This window comes from Rattus norvegicus, chromosome 6 (assembly GCF_021556685.1).
Source record: "Rattus norvegicus strain SHRSP/BbbUtx chromosome 6, alternate assembly SHRSP_T2T, whole genome shotgun sequence".
Classification (NCBI taxonomy): domain Eukaryota; kingdom Metazoa; phylum Chordata; class Mammalia; order Rodentia; family Muridae; genus Rattus; species Rattus norvegicus.
The window spans coordinates 37,359,018-37,383,221 of record NC_141539.1 but is presented as its reverse complement, the minus strand read 5'-3'; the positions used below and the strand labels follow the sequence as shown (position 1 = coordinate 37,383,221).

Genomic DNA, 24,204 nt, shown 5'->3' with positions numbered 1-24,204 from the left:
ACAAAAGAGTAAGTGCTCCAGCACTACATCACACAGTGCCCCCTGCTGTCCCTGGAGTCACTTTCCTGTCTGGAAGGCAGAGTGAGGAAGAGGCATTCATCAACCTCAACCTATCAACAAGTGTCCCCTGCTGAAGCCACCGACCTTGACTTTCTCCTATGGCCAGGCCTCTGCTCTAAAGGCCTGGGGTGGGAAGAAAGAGAACCTGAAGGCAGCTCTGTCTAACAGACTCGCTTGTCAAGGAAAGTACACCCCAAGTGGCCAGTGTGGCCTACTAACCATGAGCTGATCTAAGGCTGCACCATCAACACTCCAGGCCCCTGCCTACCCACTTGCTATTGAAGAGAGGCCTTCAAGCTCTTTCCCATCACTCTTGCAGCCCTCGTGTGTGCTGTGTTGTCTGTGAATGCTAAATCTGCCGTCCGTTCCAGCCCACTGCCAATAAAGAAATTAGGGGAGAAAAATGGAGTGCTCATATATGCATTGCACACACACTAAACATACAGATATCACTGATTACTATACTTAGACTTTATCTACGTAAACAGAGAAACAAAAATGCTTTCTTATGTTTCAAATCTAGATCTGAGGACCTCTTCTGGCCTTAAAGACAGCAGGCAGTGTAGTTCAGACATACACGCAGGCAAAACACCCATACACAAAAGAAAAAAAAATTAAAGTCATTTATAAATACTAGTAAGTAATTATTATCCACAAATAGAGATTAGCAAAACTATTCCCTGGTACACTCAGAAAATAACACATAGCAAAGCATCCAAGTGCCAAAATGTATTAGCATGGTGATTACTCTTTGTACTTTAAGCTCTTCTAAACTGACTTAAGAGGCGAGCATCAAGGCTGTAACCTGCTGACTCTATGAGGCTGTTTTCCAGACCCTGAACTACAGGGCACCCTGGATTCTTGGGAGGACTCTGCACATGCTGTGTACTATGCGGGGCACATCTCGCCATGCCGTAGCCACAGTGCAGAACCAGGCGCAGAACAGAACACTAAGGCTCCATAGAGTTTTTCCTCTCCATTTTAGTACAAGCTCCCCTCACTGAGTCACAGGTTCTGTTCTCAGACTAAGCTTTGGGGTAGAAAAGTTGAACAGCTAACTTCATGCCCTCTCCAAGACTATTCTGCAAACATTTCCTTATACTAAAAACACACACCTTTAAAAAACATGCTTACCAAGGCAGAATGGTTGAAGAAGATCCGTCAAACGAAGTTCGGATTTAAAGCTCATTTTTTCCAGGACTTTTTGGACTATGAAGGACTTTATCATTTCAGGACATGGCTTAAAAATTAAGTAGCTGGCAGCATAGAGCATATATCGAAACCGGCACAAAAATGGAGTGGCAAACTTGCCGTTGGGCGATTCGGACATTCGCTCGATAGTTGGAAACAGCAGAAAGGTGTGGACGACCTACGAGAAAGAAACATACTTGGATGAGAGATTTTCTTCAGGAGTAGCTGCACGTTTGCTCTTTTTCCTAGGCTCTGCTGAGAGTTCCCAGGCTTGCAACACCACTAGAGACCTGGTCCGACTAAAGTAAAGGTGACTGTGCTCTTACCCTGTGACTACTCTGGGAAGAACCTACGCTCATTCCTTGGCGGCACTGGGGCTAACCGCTGGCAGAAGGGACAGATTCTTGGACTCTCCCTAGGCAGTGATAGGGTGACAGTAATTAACCGTCCTTTAGGGATTTGGCAGGAGTGGGTACTGCAGGCGCTTACACTGACTGTCTCTGAGGGCCACACGAGAGGTGCTGTTTCCGTCAGCATTTCTGTTGTTGATGACGTTTGGTGACAGTTCCCCTTTGCAAAGCTCTGCTGTTCCTAATGTTAACAGTCAGATTAATTTGCAACAGAACCAAACATATTCCCAGTGGATTAGATCAGTTATATTGGAAAGCAGTATCTCTTAACTTCATTGTTAAGTGTCAAAGGACAAAAAGCATTAAACCAGCTCCACCAGAAAAACAGGAAATATATCCAAATACTTCTGTGGATGAAAATGAGCATCCTAAAACCATTTTAAGTCAAACGCTATTTACCACATGGTCATTATTAAAACATGTGAAAATGATCTCTATAGGAGGTCAGAAATAGTTATACACAATCTGTCCATAGTAATATAAATGGGGAACTGCAAAAATATTAAAAGATTATAGAAAAGAAAAATAAAAACAGAGGCAATAGACTCTTCTTACATTTTTATTTTATGTGTATGGGTGTTGTGCCTGCATGTATGTGCAAGAAGAAGCAATAAGAGGGTGTTGGCTCCCCATGGACTGTAATTACAGACAGTTTCGAGCCACTATGTGGATGCTGGGGGTCAAACTCAGGTCTGCTTAAAGAGCTCTGAGAGATCTCTCTAGCCACCCCCTGATTTTTAATAGATTTGGAAATTTGTTTAATGTATGTGTGTATGCATGCATGTGCCATGGTGCACATCTAGAAATGAGAGTTTATTCACTCCTTCCACTGTGGACTTAGGTTGTCAGATGGGCACCAGTCCTGGCTTTATCTTTAAACATTGAACAAATATGCAGAGCGAAGTATGCCAAATACGATCACGCACGTCGCAAGTCAAGTCATCTTATAGCAAACAGTAAGGCAGGGGAAGACGGGCTGTGCACAGCCTGCCTCACCTCACAATGACAGTTCCTTTTCTGCCTCCTCCCAGCGCTCGACATTTCTTCACAACTAAGGGGCCGCTGGTGAACTAATTTTATGTAACATAGCGAACCTCCTAGTTTTAACTCATTTTTTCAACCTCATGTTTAAAAACTTCGTATATGTTGGCCTTATCTTTCTAATGTTCCACTGTATGCATACAGAGATATTATTTCTTTTACAGACAGACATTTGAGTTGTTTTCCATCTTTAGTCAGATCTTAGTTTCTGATCCAGTGTTTTCTGTCAGAAGAACAGAACACAGTTCTTGCAGAGGCAGGCGCTGACAATGACTTTCCTCAGCTCCTTCTGTCTGGAGCCTCTTTACTTTCCTTACCCTTGGAAGGATAATCTCACAGGGCAGAGAATTCCAGGTTGGTGGTTTTTTTTTTTTTTTTTTTTTTTCCTCCTCCATACGGAATATCTCACATCTTCTCTCTTCCTGTTTGTGTGGTTTCTGAGAAGTTGAGAGTGATTCTTGCCTTCGATTCTTCGTAAGTAGGGTGTGTGTTTTTTCTCCTTGTCTTTAAGGATTTCATTCCTTTGACTTTGTAGTTTGGACATGCATACCTAACTATTTTAGGGAGGTGTTAATCCTGGGTGGTGTCTTCTGAGGTGTCTGACATGAGTTTAGTCATTATCTTTTAGAGTGCTTTCTGTTTCTTCCTCTCCCTACAGTAATCCTGTTACACAAGTCACAAGTTTGCAGAGCCTTCCGGTCTTCAGACACTGTCTACTACTGGCTTTTTATTTTTGCTTTCTGACTGTAGAGGTTTCTCTTGAGATAACTTCAAGTTCAGAAGTTCTTTATTAGCCTTGTTTAAGTTATTCGCGTACTTCACAAAGGCCATGTTCATTTTGGTTACAGGGGTTTGGGTGGATGCTATCCCCATCCTTGCAGGAGTTCATGTTGGCTATTCGTTCTATTAGAACCTTTAGCATTCACCATAGCTGCTCAAAATTCCCGGCCTGCTAATCTTTGCATCCCTGCACACACAGGTCTGTTGCTTGCTCCCCTTTTCACTGTGTAGTTTGCTATTTAGCATGTCTTGCGATTTTTTTCTTGCTAGCTAGACATGATGTAACAGGGGAAAGAAAGTGCTGTAGTAAGTGTGGTGTTAGCAACACACTGTGTGTTCTAGTTATTCTTGTGTATTTCAGAGTGTTTTTTGGTCTCTGCTTTCTGTCAGAGGTCCAAAGGGATAATAATTCTACAATATCTACTATGAGAGCCTGATTGAGCTTTTGGGAGACAAATCTCAAAATATAGTTCCTACATGTCTAGGACCTCCTGGAATTTTTAAACTTCAGAGTTTTCTACTCTGAGCCTTTAGGAATTAGTCAACCACCAGGCAGCTTTTCCTGCCTTGGCACTGGAGCCCAGCCTATGCTCTGGTAAGCTATCCCACCTTGTATACCCACCTTTCACTCTGATCTCTGGTAGCTGTCAGGCCTGCTTGGCTTTTATGTGGGATCTGGGAATCTGAAGTTGATCCTCATGTATACATCCACAATGCCCTGCCTGTTGAGTCATCTTCTCGGCCCTCTCTTGCTTTTTAAATAGCTGTGTGTAATTAAAAAAAGACGCTCACCCCATATAGGACATCAATGACAAAATGACAAAATGACAAAAATGCACTGAGTATACCTGGAATTACTTTCAGGACTGTCAACAACTTATGGGTTGCTAAGAAAAACTCTCTTTCCCAGCAAACTGCCTATAAACCCTCAGGGTGGGCGTGGGGCTTTGTGAGCTCCTGAGCTCAACTGTGTACAGATCCCCTGCCAGGCATTACACTGCATACTGTTGATCAGGGCCATGGCCATGTCATGTCTAGAGGAGAGTGTGCCACAGCAATGGTTATCCTAACACATCCTCAGTGATATGACTTTGTGGCTTTGATTTGAATGTCCCTGGCGGCTAGTGATGCTGAGCACAGTTTCAGGTATGCATTGGACAATGGCATTTCTTCTTTTGCAGATGTATCTATTCAAACTTTTTGGTAATTTCCAAATTGGGTTTAGTCTTTTCTTTTTAAAACATGATTGTATTTTAACATTTATATTTATTATGTATGTGCGTGGGGGGCATGCATACACAAAGTGCACACATGGGATTATAACGTGGGGAGGAACTGGTTCTCTCCAGCGTGTGGGTTTCAGGGCTCCGACTCAGGTTGCCAGGCTTGTAGGCATGGGCCTTTATTCAGTAAGTCAGGTAGCACACCTGGTCTTTTCATTGCAACTTATTTTTCTTTGCGCTTTATTTTTTAAAGAAATTCTCCTCTGACTGAGTTAAGAATTGTTTTTCATTCATAGTGTTTCTTTATAATAGATGAGATATGCTGGCCCTTATCTTCCCTGCAGTGCTGCATTACATCGGTTGTGGGTCTGTTCTCTGATTTCAGACATCAGCGACTGTTTGACCATTTCCTTCACATATGTCTAAGTATCAGTGCACTTTTCCTGTGGGCCTTGGGAGGTCAGTTTTGGGCTCTTTTTCATCTGCTGTGGGCAGTTCCTTTCTCATGGTAACCTATTTGACGACATTGCCCAAATGCTAAATTTGGCTAGGTGTCCCTTGGAATTCTCCTGTGTGTCTCTTGCTTATGTGGAACAGTCATATCTAGGTTTTTCTGGGTCCCATCTCTCAGCTAAGTATTCAGCTATTTCCTGCAGACTTTTTCTTCCACAGCAATAATTGAGATATTTTGTTTCCATTTTGGTTACACTAATTTGAGCTTCTCTGACTTTTCTCCTCTATCCAGTGAGGAGGGTTTGCTCCTGCAGTACCTGGATGGCTTGGAAGATGAGTAAAAATGTTTTGGCAAGAAGTGAGCAACAGCTTTTTCAGACAACTTAAAATGCTACTTTGGTAGCAATGTCTTGTAAATGCTTCCAACACGCTTTTAAACAAAATGCAGCATTTCAGCCACAATAGAAAGTGAGAAATCCACACAGAAAGTACATTTTGTGCATTTTCTAAGCTAAGAGTATAATGCAGGGATTTGGCACGCTACTCCAACACCAAGCAGCACGCTTTAGTATTCTGAGAGGTAAAAATGGTAAAAAAAATCCTTTAGGAATTGGAGTAGTGTTTTATTAACCCATGGCTTTCCATCTCCCAATCCCGAGTTATGTCTTTTAAGTAATTGTAAAGTCACGAGGCTTTTATTGTGAAAGCCATAGAGACGCTGTACTGGATTTAATGAGATTTGGCAGATTTCAAATGGGTGGGTTTGTGCAAAGTAGTTGCTGATATTAGGACAGGGAGGGCTTCTTCTTCTATTCCCTTCAGAGCCTTCCCTGGTGGAGAGCATCCTCCCCGCCTTGCTAGAAGAGTTTCCCTCCAGGCTAAGGAGCGGACAGCCTGGGAGCAGCTGAGGGAGAAGCACAAAGATGTAGAAACTGAGACTTTAGGTCCTGGGGTGGAAATGTGGTAAGGAAGCCAGGCTGGCTGTAGTCAGTATTGTTCAGTAATGTGCTGGCTGGACTTCTGTATGCCGGTAACTAGGGAAGATCTAGGTTTGTATATAAAGACTTCACTGAGTTGCAAAGCATGGGCCCTTTCCCACTATCTAGAAAGTTTAGTAAAATATCACAATTATTTATGCTCTGAATGTTTAGTGAAGCTATATGGCAATGGCTTTTTATTTTCCACAGAGTATAGACTATTGATTGATTCAGTTTAATAGTTCAAGTGTATTTAGGCTATTTCTTTTTGAATTTACTTTTGTATATTTCCCCCTCCCACAGACTCGAGTCCATTTCATTTAAATCCCCAAATTCACTTGCCTGAGGTTATTTATAATATCCGGTTATTACACTTCGATTCGGTATTACCAGCAGTGACATCACTACTTGTATTTCTTATACTGCCTGAAGTGCTGGAAAGAGTAAACTTTTATAACTATGAAGGAAGTCACTTCATTTTTGGTAAATTTTTTCTCTTGGGGCTTATTTTAATTTATATAGTATTACACAGCTCAAACAGCGTTTTCTTGGCAAGAACTACAAGATAAGACTTTCCCCATTCGTTTACTTTCTACATTTCTATGGTTGGACCACCTCGCCCCATCATTCAATCTCATAATTTTAGTTAAAATATATTTTCATCTAACATCAGTTAATATTTTAGGTATGGACCCAAAAACCTCTTCTTCCAACTCCTTTCAGCTTTCTCCATATTTCTTTATCTTTCTTATCACACTTTAATAGGTAATAATAAAGGCAAAATAATTCTACAAATACAACAGGCCACAATCAAAGAATGAAGCAAAAACTACACACTCATGCCAACAATGCAGAAAAATCATCTGACAAAAAAATAACATCCTTTGATTATAAAATTTCAAAACAAATTAGGTATAGAAGGAATCTGTCTCATACTAGCCATGTACGAGGACCCTGGTAATAACATCATATCCCATGACAGGGAATTAGGTAAGAGAAACAAACAGAAGGTGCACAAATCACAGAGAATGGAGTGAAACTGTTGTAAGACACCAAAAATCTATTGGAACTAAAAAATGAGTTTAGTCAAGTTGCAGGATAAGAAAATCAACATTCAAAAGAAAATTGGTAATGTTTCTATACACCACCAACAAACTACTCCCTAAAAGGTTTCAGGAAAACAATTCTATTTTTATTTAAGGATGAGTTTAGTCAATAGTGCTGGAGCATGGTTCAGCAGTTAAAAGCATCTACTGCTCTTCCAGAGGATCTGAGTTCACTTCCCAGCACCCAAGTTAGGTGGCTCACAACTACTGCAACTCCACCTTCAAGGGATCAGACACCCTCTTCTAGCCACTGCTGCTACTGCGATCATGGGTACCCCTACTCCATCACATACACAGAAAATAAAATCTTAAAGAGTGAATGAATTTAGAAAAGAGGTGAAAGGCCTATATACTCAGAAGTATAAAACATTAAAGAAACTTTAGACATAAATAATGAAAAGCTATCCCATATTCATGGATTAGAAAGCTGCTGTGAAAATGTCCACACTACCTAGGGCAATCTTCAGATTCAGTGCAATTTCTGTCACAGTTACAGTTTTTCACAGGAAAAATTAGCTAAGCTGTGTACAAGCCACAGAAGATCTAAATATCCAAAGCAATCTTTAAAATAAGAAAAACAACAATGCTAGAGGCATCACATCAACTGACTTCAAAATATAATACAAAGCTACAGTAATCAAAACAGGGTGATACTGGCATAAAAGGTAATTAGGCCAATTAGACAAAGTATGGGCAATGTACAATATGACTTATATGAAAATGTCCTTATGCAATACATCATATACAATGAACATATGCAATCAAAATTAAACAAAACAAGGAACCTTCCATATACTTGACTTTTAAAAGAAAGATGTCAAGAACACATACTGGGAAGGGGCAGACTCTTTAGTATATGGAATTGGGACAACTGGATGCTCACATGCAAAACATATAATGAAATCACCTAGTCATATCATTGGAATAAAAAAAGGATTAAAGATGTAATCGTTAGACCTAAAGCCACAAAACTACTAGGGGAAAAGGTAAGAGAAAATGCCCATGAAGTTGGTCTGGACAAAGATTCCTTAGTCATGATTTGAAAAGCCTAAGCAACAAAAACAAAGAAAACAAACAAACAAACAAAAACCTACCTCTCCTTAAAAAACCCCAAACTCAAAGTGATAGAATTATATTAAGGAGCTCTGCAGAGTAAAGGGAACAACTGAGAAGTGGGAGAGATAGTCTACAAAACAGGAGGCAATGTTTACAAATCATGTTTTTAACAAAGGATACCCAAAGCAGATAAGGAATTCAACAACTAACCAAGAAGCTTGATTGAAAAATGAGGGAAAGGGGCAGCAGAGATGGCTTGGCAGTGAGAAATACTTGCTGCTTTCCCAAGGGCCAAGATTTAATTTTCACCACCCACAGCCAACTCCCTGAAACTCTGGCTCCAGGGGATCTGATACCTTCTGACCTTAACAGGCACCCGTATTCACCTGTATTCATATGCGCACGCACGTGCGCACACACACACACACACACACACACACACACACACACACACACCACACACATACACAAATTAAAAATAAAACTTGAAAAAAAATAAGAATAGGATCTGAACAGAAATTAGTCAAAGACAGACATACAAATGACTGACATATTAGAAGGTTTAACATCATTAATTGTCAGTGACATGCAAATTAAAACCACCATAGGCCACCACTGCACACAGTGAGGGTGGCAGTTATGTCTGCAAGCATGTAGAGAAACACCTGCATTCACACCATGGCTCTTCCTTTAGAAGAGCAGAACCAAGCCCTACTGTATCTGAACATGGGAAAATAAGCTAACACATGCCACAAACGTTTCACATGGTGACTTTAGAAATAAATTTTTGTTTTGTTTTGTTTTAAAGCTTTCCTGGTACATCTATAGCTAACCAGTGTGCAATCAATTAATGAAAACAATATGTTTTCCAAGAAACTGATAATTTAGTCTTGTTTGGAAACTCATTGTTCATTTTAGTTTCAAGTTTATTCACTTCAGCAGCAGATGCCTACGTCTACCAAATTGTCTTCAGAGAGCTGGAGACTATAAATGGTTAATTCAGTTACTACCAAACTGAAAGTATCACACAGATTCCACACTAGTTGTGTAACCCACAGTACTTAAGGAACTTTGGGCTGATCAAATCAGCTGGCAGAAACAGGAAGCAATCCATTATTTTTACAAATGATCCTTTACTGTGACCCATGTTAAAACAAAACTGCATGCAAGGGAAACTAAACACACAAGAGCGACCACAGGGTTATATTTGGTTGATCTCTATCGAAACAAATTGAGAATTAAAGTGCACTCTGAAATCATGGGAATGGACCAAAACAATAAGGAAGTTCTAATATTTGCTTTGAATGCCTCATTGCCTCGAAAAAACACAAGGAGACCAGAGACTTTTCGCCACAACCAATACTCAGTGGATGGGACAAGCTCTCCTCTGTGGAGAAGGATTAACTACTGCTCCATTGAAACACACTTCCCCCAGACAGCATCAGATGACTTCAGGGAAATTTACAGTTTAAGTTTGGTAGAAAAAGTCACTGTTGAGGTTCCTTTTATTCCTCATGTAGAAATCTACTTACAAAAGAAAAAAATCCACTCAGGCCAAGAAAGATGAGCTAACTTTCTAACACAGCTGTGCGGAACAGCGTTCCAAATCCCCACATATGACAAGCCTTTCCTTGTGTCACGGCCCTTGGTTACACAAAGAATTTCCACAACGACCAGCTCAGTCTGCTCTAGGAAACATTGTCATCAGACACCTACCAGAGTCAACCTCAAAAAAAACTGCTCTTATATTATTTTTGGTGTGTGTGTGTGTCCACACACACATATAGGTCAGAGAGGAACCCCATGTAGTGCTTCTCTCCTACCATGTGGGTTCTGGGGATTAACTCTGGGCTACCCATCATGCCTTTACCCACTGGTCCCAGAGGTGTTTCACACCCTGCTCAGAGTCAAGTGTTGATAATAAGGCACAATTAGGCTTTTTGGACATTACAAAAAAGTAAGTAAGCGTATTAGGACTTTGTATACCAGCCACATTTTGGGGTCAGTGGCCGTATTCTGGCATTTATTTTTCTTTAATTTGCCATTACTAGCCACTCTCCAGAAAAGAAGTTAAGCATTCCGAGAGATGGCTGTGGGAGGAGACCGTGATGCTTAGGTATGACACGCATTTCATTAAGAAGCACTTAGTTTTCACAGTATCGGGAAATCAAACGTGTAATAGAATTCAATATTAAAAACAGTAAATCTTAAAGCTCTTCATACACCACCATTTGATTGGCTTATTACAGAGGCGCCCACTGTTCCGGAAGAGCAGCAGCGATGTGGCATGCTGTCACTGAGGGAAGCCATGACAGTAATACTGTGACACTGTCAGCAGAGTGCCTTACTGTTTGTTCATTACGGTTCTCACTTGGTACAGTAATGGCCTTGTGCTTCCTCTTCCACGACAGAAAACACAGCACAGACTGTCAGCAGTTCTTTGCAAACATGCAATATAAGTCTTCCTTCAAAAATCAAGCTGTGCACACTAAAGTGTAGGCCTCCAAGTAACCCTAGTTGTGCGTTGTCTCTTGTGGTATGAAGTCGTATTTCCCTCTCCTTGGTACCCCTTTGGAAACACAAGCATAGCGGCTCACTTGGTCAGTGTGCAGTTCGTAAACTCCAAGTGTCACTTTAGTTGGTGAGCTTGCTTTGAGATATCATTGTCTTTAAATTCATATATCAGAATGACAGAGATAAACTCCACATTAGGCAAACACTTAGCACAGTACTATGATTATCTATTTTCTAGGCATTGCACAAATGCACAATAAGCATTTCCTCATTTAACACACAAAACCGCCTTATGAGGTAGGCGTCTTCCTTTCATAGATGAAAACACCTGAGGTTTAGCTACACAGTAACAAAGATAAAGCAGGGTGACTTGGGCGCTAATGACTGAAAACAGTGCCTATGAGAACCTCCTCTGCAGTAACCACTGTCCCCTCCTGATGAAACAGTTACTGCAATTACTGTCAGGCAATCTACACAAGGCTCTGAAGTCACGCAGCACGAGAACAAACGAGCTCCAGGTCTTAAGAAGGCTGAGATTCTTCACCTCATTATTTTTTCTAGTAAAAGGGAAAAAGAGGCCATTTCATGCATTTAACCTACAGGTCAGTGTTGCTAATTCACAGGGAATACATGAATATTTGCAGAGATTCTTCCTGACTTATTACGCAGATATTTGAAACCTTGACTCCAAATCACCCCGTCCTCTCAGGCTTTAAGCTTTTATCTTTATAGCCCACAATTATTTTACTTGGAGAGCAAAGTGCTCCTCTTAGCTTGAGATCTCTTGAAAGGAATTGTCCTGATGCCGCCACTAAGAATCCCTAGAGATGATGGGCAGATCATATGCTTCCTGCAGATCACACCTCACAGGCTGCTCTAAGCACAAGAGTCTCCTAGGAAGCACCCGCCACTCTGAGTTAAAGATGCTCTTAGCTGGGTGGTGGTGGTACACGTCTTTAATACTAGCACTCGGAAGACAAAGGCAGGCAGATCTCTGAGCTGGAGGACAGTCTGGACTATGGAGGGAGCTCCAGGACTACATAGAAAAACCCAATCTCAGTAAAACAACAACAAAACAAAAATAAAACAAGCAAAACAACAACAAAATCCCCAAAGAATAGTACTCTCCAGGTGGCCTCAGAATTTAGTGAATGGTGACAATAACTCACTCTTGCATACAGCTACCAAACTCTCACTTTGACAAGATGGCCTCTGGCATGTCAAGCCTTTTCATCCAGTACTCACTAAGGTCATGAAGTCAGAATACCTCAGCTGCTGGCTAAGGCAATGAGGGGCAATTGGTCTACTGGCTGTGCACTGGCCTGTTCACTGACAACACACTGAGTGCCCTTAATATGACAGATGTTGTATGGACTGACAAACAATGGCAGGTAGGCAAGGAAGTCTCTGACTTCAGAGAAGGTGTGTGTGTGTGTGTGTGTGTGTGTGTGTGTGTGTGTGTGTGTGTGTGAGAGAGAGAGAGAGAGAGAGAGAGAGAGAGAGAGAGAGAGAGAGAGAATGAGAATGTGCAACAGGTGTCTGTATACAAGGAATAAATAATTGGGTCCTTGGGAGTCTTGTTTAACCATGCCCCAAATCTCATAAAAGGCCTCAGAGAGAATTTTAACACTTATTACTGGTCACCTATGTGAGCAATGTATTGACAGCACAGCAAAGGTTACTCAGGGAAATCTCTATAGATTATTCCCCCATTTAACTGCTGAGAGACATTGCAAAACATTTCTGTACTGTACACAAAAATGATATTTTAAAGTCTGTACTAAGATGTGGTAAAGGAATTATTCACTGTGCTAAGAGAGAGACAAGGGAGAGACACACACAGAGGTGGGCCCTTAGCACACAGTACAAGCTTTGCATGGACTCATAGCTTCTCACAGGTGATCTGGGAGGCACAAAGCTTGGCTTTCTAGTTCCATTTCAGCAAAGAGCAACCCATCAGTTGGGACAGTTAACCTAAAGACAGAGGCTGCAACTCGGGAATGTGAAAGTTAGTTCACAGACGAGAGCTCATGCAGAAGCTACGGAAGAAGCGTGCGGATTCTCACACTAGCTGTGATGATGAAACAGGGGGGATCCGTTCTGTTCAGTTCAGGTTAAAATAAAGGCCCACCAGAGACCACCAGAGACCCGCTCTGTAATCACTTCTTCTTCACAGGTCTCTGAGGGAGCTGCTCCTTCTTGCTGTCTCCCACCCACCAGCTTCCAGAGGCGGCTCTTATCCTAGAGCTGCCTCATCTCCCAGGCCCCCACATGCAGGTTGCTCCCTGACCTTGTGAGTTCTCATAGCTCCCAAAGAGCTCAGAGGAAGGACATCTTCTCCAGGAAGACCCTTGCCTCCCTTGAAGAGACTGGGTAGCATTTCTGGTAGCCTTGAGGTGTCTACTTCTTCATTCAAGACACATGGGCCTACAGAGATGGGTTACCAGTTTGCCAGTCAAAAATGCCCACGGCATCCAAAAACAAACAAAAAAAGCTGTATAGGGGAACCACAGACATTTACCAATCCAACTTTTAGCCAGGAACAGTAAGACAATTCAGAGGCCCTTATAGTTGTTCAGTAAACATGGCTATTATTTCTAATTGATATAATTCACATTTTAAGTAGATACAGAATTTCACAGAAAACTTATTTTGGTCTAAATCTAAGTAACTCTACAATATTCTCAGTTAATTTCATCTGTCTTTTTAAAGATAAAAAGGACTTCCTTTATTTCTAACATCACACAATTTCTACAAATCTTTTTCTGGACTTCAGTTCCATGGGTAGAAAACAGTTTTACATAAAAAAAGTGCACCTGTTAGGAAAAGCATCCCGAGACCAAATGCCACTAGGAAATAGTGGTTTTCAGATTTTATTTTAAGGTAAAAACATTTCCCTTTCTTCTTTAAAACAATCTCTATGTAACAATCATGAGACCATGAATCAAATAATTTACAGTTCATGAATCAAAGAGACATCTGTAATAATAAGCCATGACACCTTTGTTCAGTCTCACGAGGGTAAATGCCTCTGAAATGTTCTCTCATACAGCACATTCCAATGTTTTTAAACACTACCACTCGTTACTCCATTTCAGTAGGTATGCACAGTGGAAACTGTACATGCCTAACATTCCAAATCCCACTGAAGTAGACACAATTATTTCGGGAATTAACAGTCTTCATGGTTGGGTTATAACCTTTATGGGTGTTTTGTAGGTATGTTTGTGCGCCTATGTGTGCGTGTGTGTGTGTGTGTGTGTGTGTGTGTGTGTGTGTATAGTCAGAAACAATAACATACAAGAATTCACTATTGTTATAAATAGAATTTTGGGCTCCTTTGTTATTAAAATATCTCCATAATCATTTTAAAGAAGCTTGAGTGTGGTTACCATACTAACATCTGGGGTCCTTGAGAAAAAGTAACTTGTACTAATCATGCCTCAGTGAAGGCCAGAAGTCCATGTGTTCACAAAAAGCCCACATGAAGATAGTCTCCAAACAACTAATTTACACCCTTAAATGCAAAAAGAAACAACTGACAGGCATTAGCTAAAGCCAGAGAGCAAGACAAATGCAAAAATAGAGAAAGACAATGAAGCAGAAGAAATAACAACTTTCTTAAAATCTAAAACAGTATTAGTCAATGAAGACTGAGACATTAGCAGGCAGGTTTATCTGGGGTGGGGTGGGGTGGGGAAGAGTGTATGAGCCAGAGGCTGTGGAGGGCCACGAGGAAACACTATCTCCTGGACACAGCCAGGCAGCTGTAGTACACACTCACAGGAGCACTGACCGCATTAATACGACGGGCAAGCTCAACCCGGACTGAATCACAGCATGCAGAGCGGATCTGGGTTTGAACTCCCCACCCCCAGCCACAGAGCTATTGGCAAGTACTAGCTTTTGGGAAGGGTGAGTAGTTTTCTCTAAGGGAGTATCTATCACCTTTTAAGTCGAGTATGCTCCAGTGGAAGAACACATATCCAAGAGTATTTGGGTAACACACATTGGTCTTGATTTAGTGTTTTAAAGGATAAAAAGCTGGATGAGTAGGGAAGATTTAGGGGATGAGAAAGTCAATATAGCCAAAACATACTATACAAAATTTTCAAAGAACTAATATATATTTCCAAAGTATACCAGAGAAAACTAAAGTTCTCTTAAATGAGTTCCAAAAAGAGAAGACACTCGCACACACACAAGTGGGAAGAGAACCCGAGGAAATGAAGCATACAAGCCCCCCAAGTCTCTCTCTGGTGCTCATGGACTAAATAAACAAAAGATTGGTTAAGAGGTAGTTGGCCCTCCACAATATCTCCCGCATCCAGTGCCCCCTTACTGAGCCTTGCCAAGCACTGCCTGGTCATACTCTGTCTAGACACAGAAGGACACAGGCGTGACGGCACAAATGTGTAATCCTACCACTTGATAAGCAGAGGCAGGAGGATTACCACAAGTTTAAGGCCAGTTTCAGATACATAGCAAGTTCTAGGCAAGCTAAGACTATGTAGTAAAGTCTTGTTTTAAAATAAAGAGAGGAGCTTCTGAATTTGGGCACAACAGGGAGAACAGTAAAAACTCAACCTGGATTCCAAGAATCTCATAGTCAACACAAGCCCTTTGGACTGTTTGCTTCTAGGACACTGCATTCAGGCAAGATCAGTGCTTCTCCTAATGCTGCGATCCTTTAACACAGCTACCCATGTTCTGATGACTTCAACCATAAATTTTTTTTTTGCTACTTCATAATTTTGCTACTGTTATGAATCATAATGTAAATATCTGATTTACAAATGATCGTAGGTGACCCTGTGAAAGACTCACTTGACCCCTTTATAAAGGGGTCATGACCCACAGGTTGAGAACCACTAGGCAAGAGGACAAACTACCCCTCCAACCCCCAGGGAAACATAGTGGCTTTAGAAAATAAAAACAAGACCACATGCGAGGTACATGAGGGTGCAGTGGACTCTAAGATGTCATGTACCCGCTTCGCTTTGCAGTGAAGCTGACCAAATGCAGTTTCAGGGCCTCATTCTACACTGTGAAGAAATAGCAAAGGAGCAAAAGACAGTTGAGGGAGCTCTGATTGTAACAGATAAAGATAAATAAAACACAGAAAAGTGAATTTGGAGTGGAGACAATTTGAGACAAAGCTGTAGAAGTCTGTTTTCTTGAGATCCATGAAATGAAAGATACTACAAAAGGAACAAAGAAATTCCTCAGAATCCACTAGCATGAATGCTGAAATCAAAAGCTTCATTAGATGGACCAGAAGATAAAGCCGAGGGAAGTGATTTCTCTTCATATAGAGCTAAAGAGCAGACGGACGGGCATAAGATAAACAAAGGGAATCTTGTCTGGAAGTAGAACATGAATAACGAGAAATCAAGGAGACAGAACAGTGTGTGAGTGTGCCAGTGCCCTCGGTAAAAGGAGTACCTAGTCCACATGATTACCTTCGCAAGATGCAATCCTGGGAGGAGGTGAAGAATCTAAACTTCCTACAGAAAACTCTAACTGTCCAAGAGAACCAGAGATCCACACTGTAGCATTCATTTCACAGACAGGACGGGAACCTCAAGCCGAACAACAGCCGCCAATGGCATAGGTGGGGCCAGGACGGTGGACTCTCGCTACACAATCTCCCAGCCAAGACCTATCTGAAAATCAGGGAAAATACTGTTTAGAAGTCTCCCCCAAAACAGTACAGAGGACAGTCAAAGGGGGAAATCCCAGGAAAAGGGGAAACAGAGAAGAGTGCCAAGGAGTTGGTTTCCAGAAATCGTGTGGGGCTCACAGAACAAAAGGTAGAAGGTAAACATGAGGTCCCCTACGCTTCCAACAGCCTGCCACCAGGCTCTGGTCTTCCACTCAGCCATCAGTGGTCTTTCTTGAAACCTGACAGTCTTGTTTCCTCCCTGTGCACTACAAGGAAGCTGTTCTGGAATGCTGGATCTCAAGGCTGCCATATACTACTATTGTGAGACACCCCTCACTGGGTGCCTCTTAGGCTTTTTCCACTTCAGGGGCTATTGTGTGGTCTCCGTTGTGTGTTGTTCACAGATTTTCCATACAAGCAAGAAGGGAGCACAGACAAATGCTACAGCACTGCAACTGTGGCAGAGGCCTCTTCCTTCCCCAGAGACCACGTTTGCATTTCTCATCCCCATGAACAGCTACGGAAAGAAACATCTGGATGGAATAAACAACAGAAGGCAGCTTCATGGGATTCTGTTCATCTGTTTTGGTCTCTTCTTCTTCATCTCTGTCCCGACAGTTATGCTCACCCACTGAGGACCCACAAGCTGAGCATCTATGGAGTATCGCATGGGGCAAGGCACAGGTTGTACTTCACATCTACAGCCATCGCATTGCAAAGGAATCCACGAGTAATGTACTCTGCCTTACCATAGGCTGCTCACTCTCCTGGGGTCCTTTACTGTTACTCTGAATCTCATGGCAGAGTGAGATTTGAATATGGACACTATTTTTCCAAGGCTGTATTAACTCAGAAGAATGAATGATGCTAATCTCTACTTGTGATATTTTAGGACTTTAAAGGTCAGCGTACCTCCCAGCCATTCTGGTTATCTGGAGTCATTGCTAGTACAACCGTATAAAGTAGCAGAGGAGATGCTAAGAGCAGGCTAGACGGGGCAGAGGGGAAGAGTGGCAGGGTGAGGAGCTGGGGAGGCTGCCGTTACCAAAGATGCTGATGCTTTGGGCCATGGCTGGGCTGAGAGACGGGGTTTTCTGCAGAGAAACCATGCAGTAGTCTCATTATTTTACTTTGTTCTTTATTCTTAATCTGCTGCTACCTGACAAATTACTAAAACTTTTGTAGATTAAAATGATATACATGTTATATCTGTGTGTCGGTCAGGAGTTCGGTGGGGCTTAGCTGGGTCCTCTGCCTATGACCTGTCAGGCTGCAATCAAGGTGTCAGCTGGGACTGGGACCTCACATGAGGCTTGACTGGGACAGGGTCACTGCTGCCAACAGGAGTCCCTTGCAGTGTAGGGCCAATGGCTCTGGCTTTTGTTGGTTGTCGGCTCAAGGTGCTTTTAGCTTCTAGAAGCTACTGTAATCTCTTGTAAGCAGGACAGCTAAAAGCATGGCAGTTGGCTTTTCCAGTTAGAGGGACAAACTTCAGCAGGACAGGTCTGTAAACCTTAGGTATGGAAGCCACGCAGCCCCTCCGCGTTATTGTATTTTGTTGGTTAGCACTGTAAGCATGGAGGAGACAAATGCAGACATATGACGTGGCTACTGTGTGTGTGTGTGTGTGTGGGGACACCCAGAGTCTGCTCACCATATTCCTGGTCACTTTCCTCTTCCTTTCTCAGTATTTTGTACAAAAGTTGGTACTGTGAAAATTCCATCTTTAGCTAGTCTGCGGCTACAATATTATTCAGTTCAATCTTGTAGGAGTTAAACTACAGTTGCTCCTTTACATAGGCCCCGCTGATCTCTCTTCCTGACAACAGGACAGATGTTTTCTGGATCAAGGCAGGTATCAGAGTTCTTGCATGACGAGAAAAAATCAGTGGAACTTAGGAACTATTGACAAAGTTACTCAGCAGAGCTGCCGACATGGTGACTGTCACATATGTACTTTAATTTAATTCAATTAGGAAAAGGAAGGAAGACATGTTTTCCTTTGGGGATATATAGGAAATGTAAGGCCCTACCCTCAAGCTTGCAGAGGTACAAAGACGAAAAAGGGGTCAGCATCTTTTCTTATGCTTGTAACAAAATTTGACCCAAGCTATAAGCCAAACCGAAAAGCTAACAGGAAATATGTATGTTTCTGTTTTTGTTATAATGAATGATATATCTACACATGAGTATTTCCTGAATCTCTGAGAATATTTTCTTAATACCCCAATTCCAAAGGAACAGATTAATAAAGTTAGAGGTTTGATCACCCTTTACAGAAACTACTTCCCCCCAATAATATGGGATCACTATAGAAAACAGTGAAGACAAAGGACTCATCACTCCAGTAAGAACAACCATGAGTTGCCTGGGGCCTCTGTGTTAAGAATGTAAACTGTATGCAGAAGACACACGCCCTGGGTTCTGTAATAGTTAGTGGCTGTTCATCTGATAACCGCAGCACTTCAGTCACTGGACACTGGCGGTACTAGTGATCCCACAGACACTAACTGGTTAAGTCCCACGTCACATTGCATCTTCACAGTTGTTACACTTTTCAGCCCATTATCTGTCGCTATCCTTTGCATCTTTATCTTGAGCTTGGATTTCCTTTTATGGATTTCTAGAAACCCTTTATAATCAGATGCCAGTTACTCAATGTGCTACACAGTAACGTTGTGGGTTCAAATCCTAGCACTGGTCCTCACTGGCTGCTTGGATCTGAGTTAATTATCAATGTTCTTCCAAGTCTCCATTTCCTCCCCCATGAACAGGATTAATAAAAGCCTCTTTAAGTTGCTGAAAGGATTAAAGAACATTCCTCATTATGATATAACGACCATGGTAATGAGACTTAATAAAAACATCACTTGTAAATAGCCACAGGGAACTGCATATTTGAAACAAAATCTATATTCTAAAAGTAAGGATGCTAAAGGAGTCCAAGTTTCCTTTTATTTCTCTATTAAATAAAAATACACAGGAGGGTACTACAGTATTTTCTTGGTTCTAAGCACAGGGGTAAGGTTTACGTTAGCTTTCTTTCTCTCTTTCTTTCTTCCTCTTTCTTCCTCTTTCTTTCTTTCTTTCTTTCTTTCTTTCTTTCTCTCTCTCTCTCTCTCTTTCTTTCTTTCTTTCTTTCTTTCTTTCTCTCTTTCTTTCTTCCTCTTTCTTTCTTTCTCTTTCTTTCTTTCTTTCTTTCTTTCTTTCTTTCTTTCTTTCTTTCTTTCCTTGTGTCTGTGCACACGCACGTGTCACAGAGCACACGTGAAGGTGAGAGCACAGCTTGTGGGAGTCCTCTCCTTCTATCACATGGCTTCCAGAAATAGGGCTTACACTGTCAGTCTTGGCAGCAAGCTTTTGCTCCCTGAGCCATCTCGCTGGCCCAAGTTAATTATCTTTAAAGTAGCAGGCAAGCTAGTAACTCTTAACCACAGCCATCTGCAGAATGCTTCCCCCCAGCCATATTTGTTTTGTTTTAGGAGACCACTTGCCGCATTAGAAAAGCAGTCAGCGGTGCAGTGGGTGAAGTCCCTCTGGATGCTTCCTTATGGCTGGGTACTTTGCTTTTTAAACTGTTTTTCTTGCCTTCCTGAAATTTGAAAATACCATAGCTTTTATAATTAGAAAATAAATTTTAAAAAGGAATACTGTGAAAAGAAATTCTGCATACAAAGAAAATCAAAACGTGGATTGTAACTGACATATCAAGGGATTACTACTAATTCTTGTAGGAGTGATATTACCCAATGATGTGGGGGCTTTGAGAACCTATGTCATTTCCTAAGCAACACAATGAAATAGACGTAAGGGTGAACACCTATACTGTGCTCTACTCAAATACTCATGGAAACAGTGAGGAGAAAACAGCCAATCGTTAGGAGCTACACAACTACGGATGATGGGTTCTTGTAGATTCATTACATAGTTATTTTAGCTCTGAAAATCTCAAGTATCTTAATTTTTATAACTAGGATTTTTTTTAAATTTTGAAAAAATGTCATGATAAAAATGTAAAATTATAAATTATTTTTTTTATTTATTCCTTGTCCTCTACGATAGCATATATTGCTATTTGGCTGAGATGGTTTGCTGCTAAATATGCTTACTTTTTCTTTAATTTATTTTTTATTTTGTTTTGAAACAGGGTCTCAATCTACAGCTCAGGCTGCCTGGTACTCACTGTGTCAGTCTCGAACTTGCACTAATCCTGTTGCCTTGGTGCACTAGTGTCCTCAGCTGTGGTAATGAAGTGACCCATCTGTCACAGGTGAAAGCATCACCTTTGTGTGAGGAAGGAGATTATTAGCCATCGGCTAAGTGGGTTCAAGGACCATAAAGGTGCATTCAGACTATACCTGCAATCTCAGTACTCAGGGTGCTGAGGCAGGAGAACTCATGTTGGCTTGAGGCCAAGCTGGGCTGCACAGTGAGTTCCAGGCAGCCTGGACTTTACACCCTCTCAGCGAAACATATGGTAAATAAATGTAGAGGGAAAGGGAAACATAAACTTTTGTTAATTGCTAATTTTACTTTTGTATTATGAAACATTTTAAAAAACTTTAAAGGTAAAATTTAAGGTAGTTGATATTTTCGGAAATAAAAATAATTCCTCCTGGACCAGGAAGCGGTATCACCAAACTTAACAAACACAAGTGGCTTGGCCAGCAGCCAGTTCACCTGCCCTCTGTCTTTTAAATGCATCTCACCAAGAGCTGGCCGGATCGGGGGAGGCCGTCTACAGCTGGCAGTGCATCCCTAGATCTGCGGCGCAGTGCTCAGAAGCCCTTAGATGAAACCTGTTAGACAAAACGCAGTGCTGACATGCATGAGGAATGTTCTATTATAAACCCGTTTTCACTTTCTCGCAGCTTTCCAAAAAATTAGCCTTTTGTGGTGAAATTTTCCATGCTTAGTTTCAGCCCAAAGGTGATTTTTTTTGCAAAGTTCGAGAAAAATATATTAAATAGTTTTTGAGTTATGAAAAGACGAAAGAAAAAAAAAAAGACCACATAAATTTTCCACTTTGAAAGCAGTTTCAGGATTTGCAAAAATATTCAGATAGCTAACAATGGTTGAGGTTGAAAAGTTGAAATTTTCCATGTGTCCAGTAGTTTGGGAGATTCGGAGAATATGCGTATACACATATCCAGGCACACAAAATAAATTAGGATATAAAGACTGTTCATGGCTGATCCCTGAGGATCCACACACCACGACTCACTAGTGGTCACATGACAGATGACTGTGCATTGTTTCTGTAGAATTCAATGTCCTACACTGTACTGTCCCATATGCCCCAGCTCAATTCTATAAGTCTGAGGCTGTTTTAAGTTCAATTTTTGCCCTTAGCTATGCCTTCATGCTAACTTCTTTTACTCTTTGCTTCCACAACTCCAATTCTCTCTAAACTCACTGCGAAGTAAACGTTCACTTACTTCCCATTAAAACTTCCCTATGTACTTGAAGAACTCGAGGGCTGAAGAAACAACAGTTCATTTAGGTCAAAGGAGCTGGAGAGATGGTGCAGTGGTTAAGAGCGCGGGCTGCTCTTGCAGAGGCTTGGTATTTGATTTCCAGCACATGTGGTACTGTGATGTAGTCTCAGGGGATCCAACAACCTCTTCTGGCTCCCCCTGGCACTGCGTGCATGTGATACACAAATACACACCCAGGCAAACACCCATACACATAGAAATAAAAATGGGGAAATAAAAGAAAATGTCCCCTCAACCAGTTCTTCACTTCCTATATTGAATTTTTCTCCCCATAGGTCAGCTTCTAGATTAATATCTGTCACTCGACATTCTGCAGCTTCTGTGTCTTATTTTACTAACAATGTAGTCTCCATGGTAACCCCCAAATGCTAATTCCAGTAAAGTGATGCTTCCCACCTCTTAACCTCATTAACCAGCTGTTAGCTTGCTTCAGCTCTGAGTAGAGCTCAGGGCTCTGCAGGTGAGGAATTCAAACGGGGCTCCACTGGGTGGCCTCCGCTGGGTGGCCATGTGGCTCCTTGTATCTGCTGGGGTCACTGATAGTGCTCAGGGTCTAGGAGGGCTGCTCTGCTGAGTGTCTCAGGCCCCTCTCATGTGGCCAGCCAGGGAATGTCAGAGCGGCCGGAGCATTTGTGTGGCAGCTGCCCACTGACATGGAGGCCTGGACTTGGAGGTGCCAGAACCTCGGCTCCAGGTCTCTGCAGTGATTTGCTGAAAGCAGTTCCGGTGCACAGCCTCAGTAGCGAAGGGGAAAGGAAACTTCCTCTCTTGAGGAATGAATGACAGGGACCCAGACTTCTCGGTCCTGCATCTCCCTGCACCTTTCCTGACCTTCTCTCTTCTCTCAGCTTCTGTGCTATACGGGTCTGGATGAATGGTTTTCAGAACTTTAACTCACAATTAGATATACATTCCAGAATGTAATCGGAGATAGAAGCATACATTTATAAAATGAGAAACAAATGTCTCAGGATAAATACCTTTATTACAATATAAATATGCGCAGTTCTGTTTTTTATAAAGTGCTGTTTTGTCTTTCACAAATGCATCTCCCCTCTTGGGAGAAGAGTAGACTTCCCAGCCTTATGGACCAACGCTGGTCACATGACTTGCAGTAGACTGCGAGGAGTAGTGTGCCCTTCAGAAGGAGACTGAAACGCAGCTCACCCCCTTCTACCCTCTCCACGAAGCCAGAATACATCAGATAGAGGCTACACCATCAGTTTGGACTTCGTAGTAAGACCATTCACAGAGAGCTCATAGGGACAGCCTATGTTCAAGAGGACTTGTATTACAAGCAAGAAACAAGCCTTTTTGCTTAGGCTTGTGCCTTGGGCCTGCACAACTGTGGCACAATCTAGACGCTTCTCCATCCACTCTGGCAATCCACTCCAATGACTGAGGATGCACCAAGGGGCTGTGGGTGATAGTCTGGGGGGGTGGCATTTGTATTTTCTGCATCTTCCACTCTTCTTTTACAGCAAATGAAACAATTCCTCTGGGATCCGCCCATCTTTCCCTCTTTGTTGTAATTTCACGGAGAGTTACTACTCTGTATGCTGCGTTCATCGTTGCTCATGTGGCCTAGCAAACACGCCTATCACTTGGTTGTTTGCTTTTTACCGTACCTTAGTCTTTCTGCTTCCTTTTCTTCAGTGAGAACTGAGTTTGTCAGATGTCTGACATCATCACTCATGATCCTTCAGTGGCTTCTAGCTAACCTACCTGCTGTCTATCCCCCACGATTCTGACGGTTCTCTTTAGATGTATCGCACTGCAAGCCAACTGAACAATTTACCTGCTATTAGTTTCTCAGGGGCCCAGTAACAACAACAACAAAAAAAATTCTCTTCTTTCTCTCATCGTGTTTCGAAGGCAAAGTGAGTCCCACTTTCTATCTCATGGAACATGTACTTCTAGAGGCCTGTTCAAACATTCCAGCTGTGAAGAAGTGCTCTGTTCAAAAATTCCTGCCAACAGGGCTGTTTTTCATCTTGAGAGCTGGAAGAAGGTCCTTCCCTCAACACGGCCAGAACCTCTCAGCTCTTCCCTCCTTTGCTTTCACTTCTTATCTCTAGATCTAGGGACAGGGCTCTGGCCACAGCGGCTGCAACACGTTAATCATCTCCTTTCCCCTCCCTGATGGCCAGCCTGACTACTGAACAGGCCGCAGCACGGAGGCAGGTACTTCTCCCTGCTAGCCTGACTTGGATGGGCCAGGAAGGCACCA

The 24,204-nt window shown here is 42.1% G+C and overlaps 1 protein-coding gene across 6 annotated transcripts in view; it reads right to left on the bottom strand.

Moving 5' to 3' along the window:
* Ldah (lipid droplet associated hydrolase) overlaps positions 1 to 24,204 on the bottom strand; it is an 84,573-nt gene that overhangs the window by 23,220 nt on the left and 37,149 nt on the right. For all 6 annotated transcript variants that reach the window (NM_001394269.1, NM_001014075.2, XM_087553115.1 and 3 more), the window contains one exon: positions 1,195 to 1,429. In NM_001394269.1, the coding sequence (NP_001381198.1) occupies positions 1,195 to 1,429 (235 nt within the window). The remainder of the gene's footprint in view (positions 1 to 1,194; positions 1,430 to 24,204) is intronic.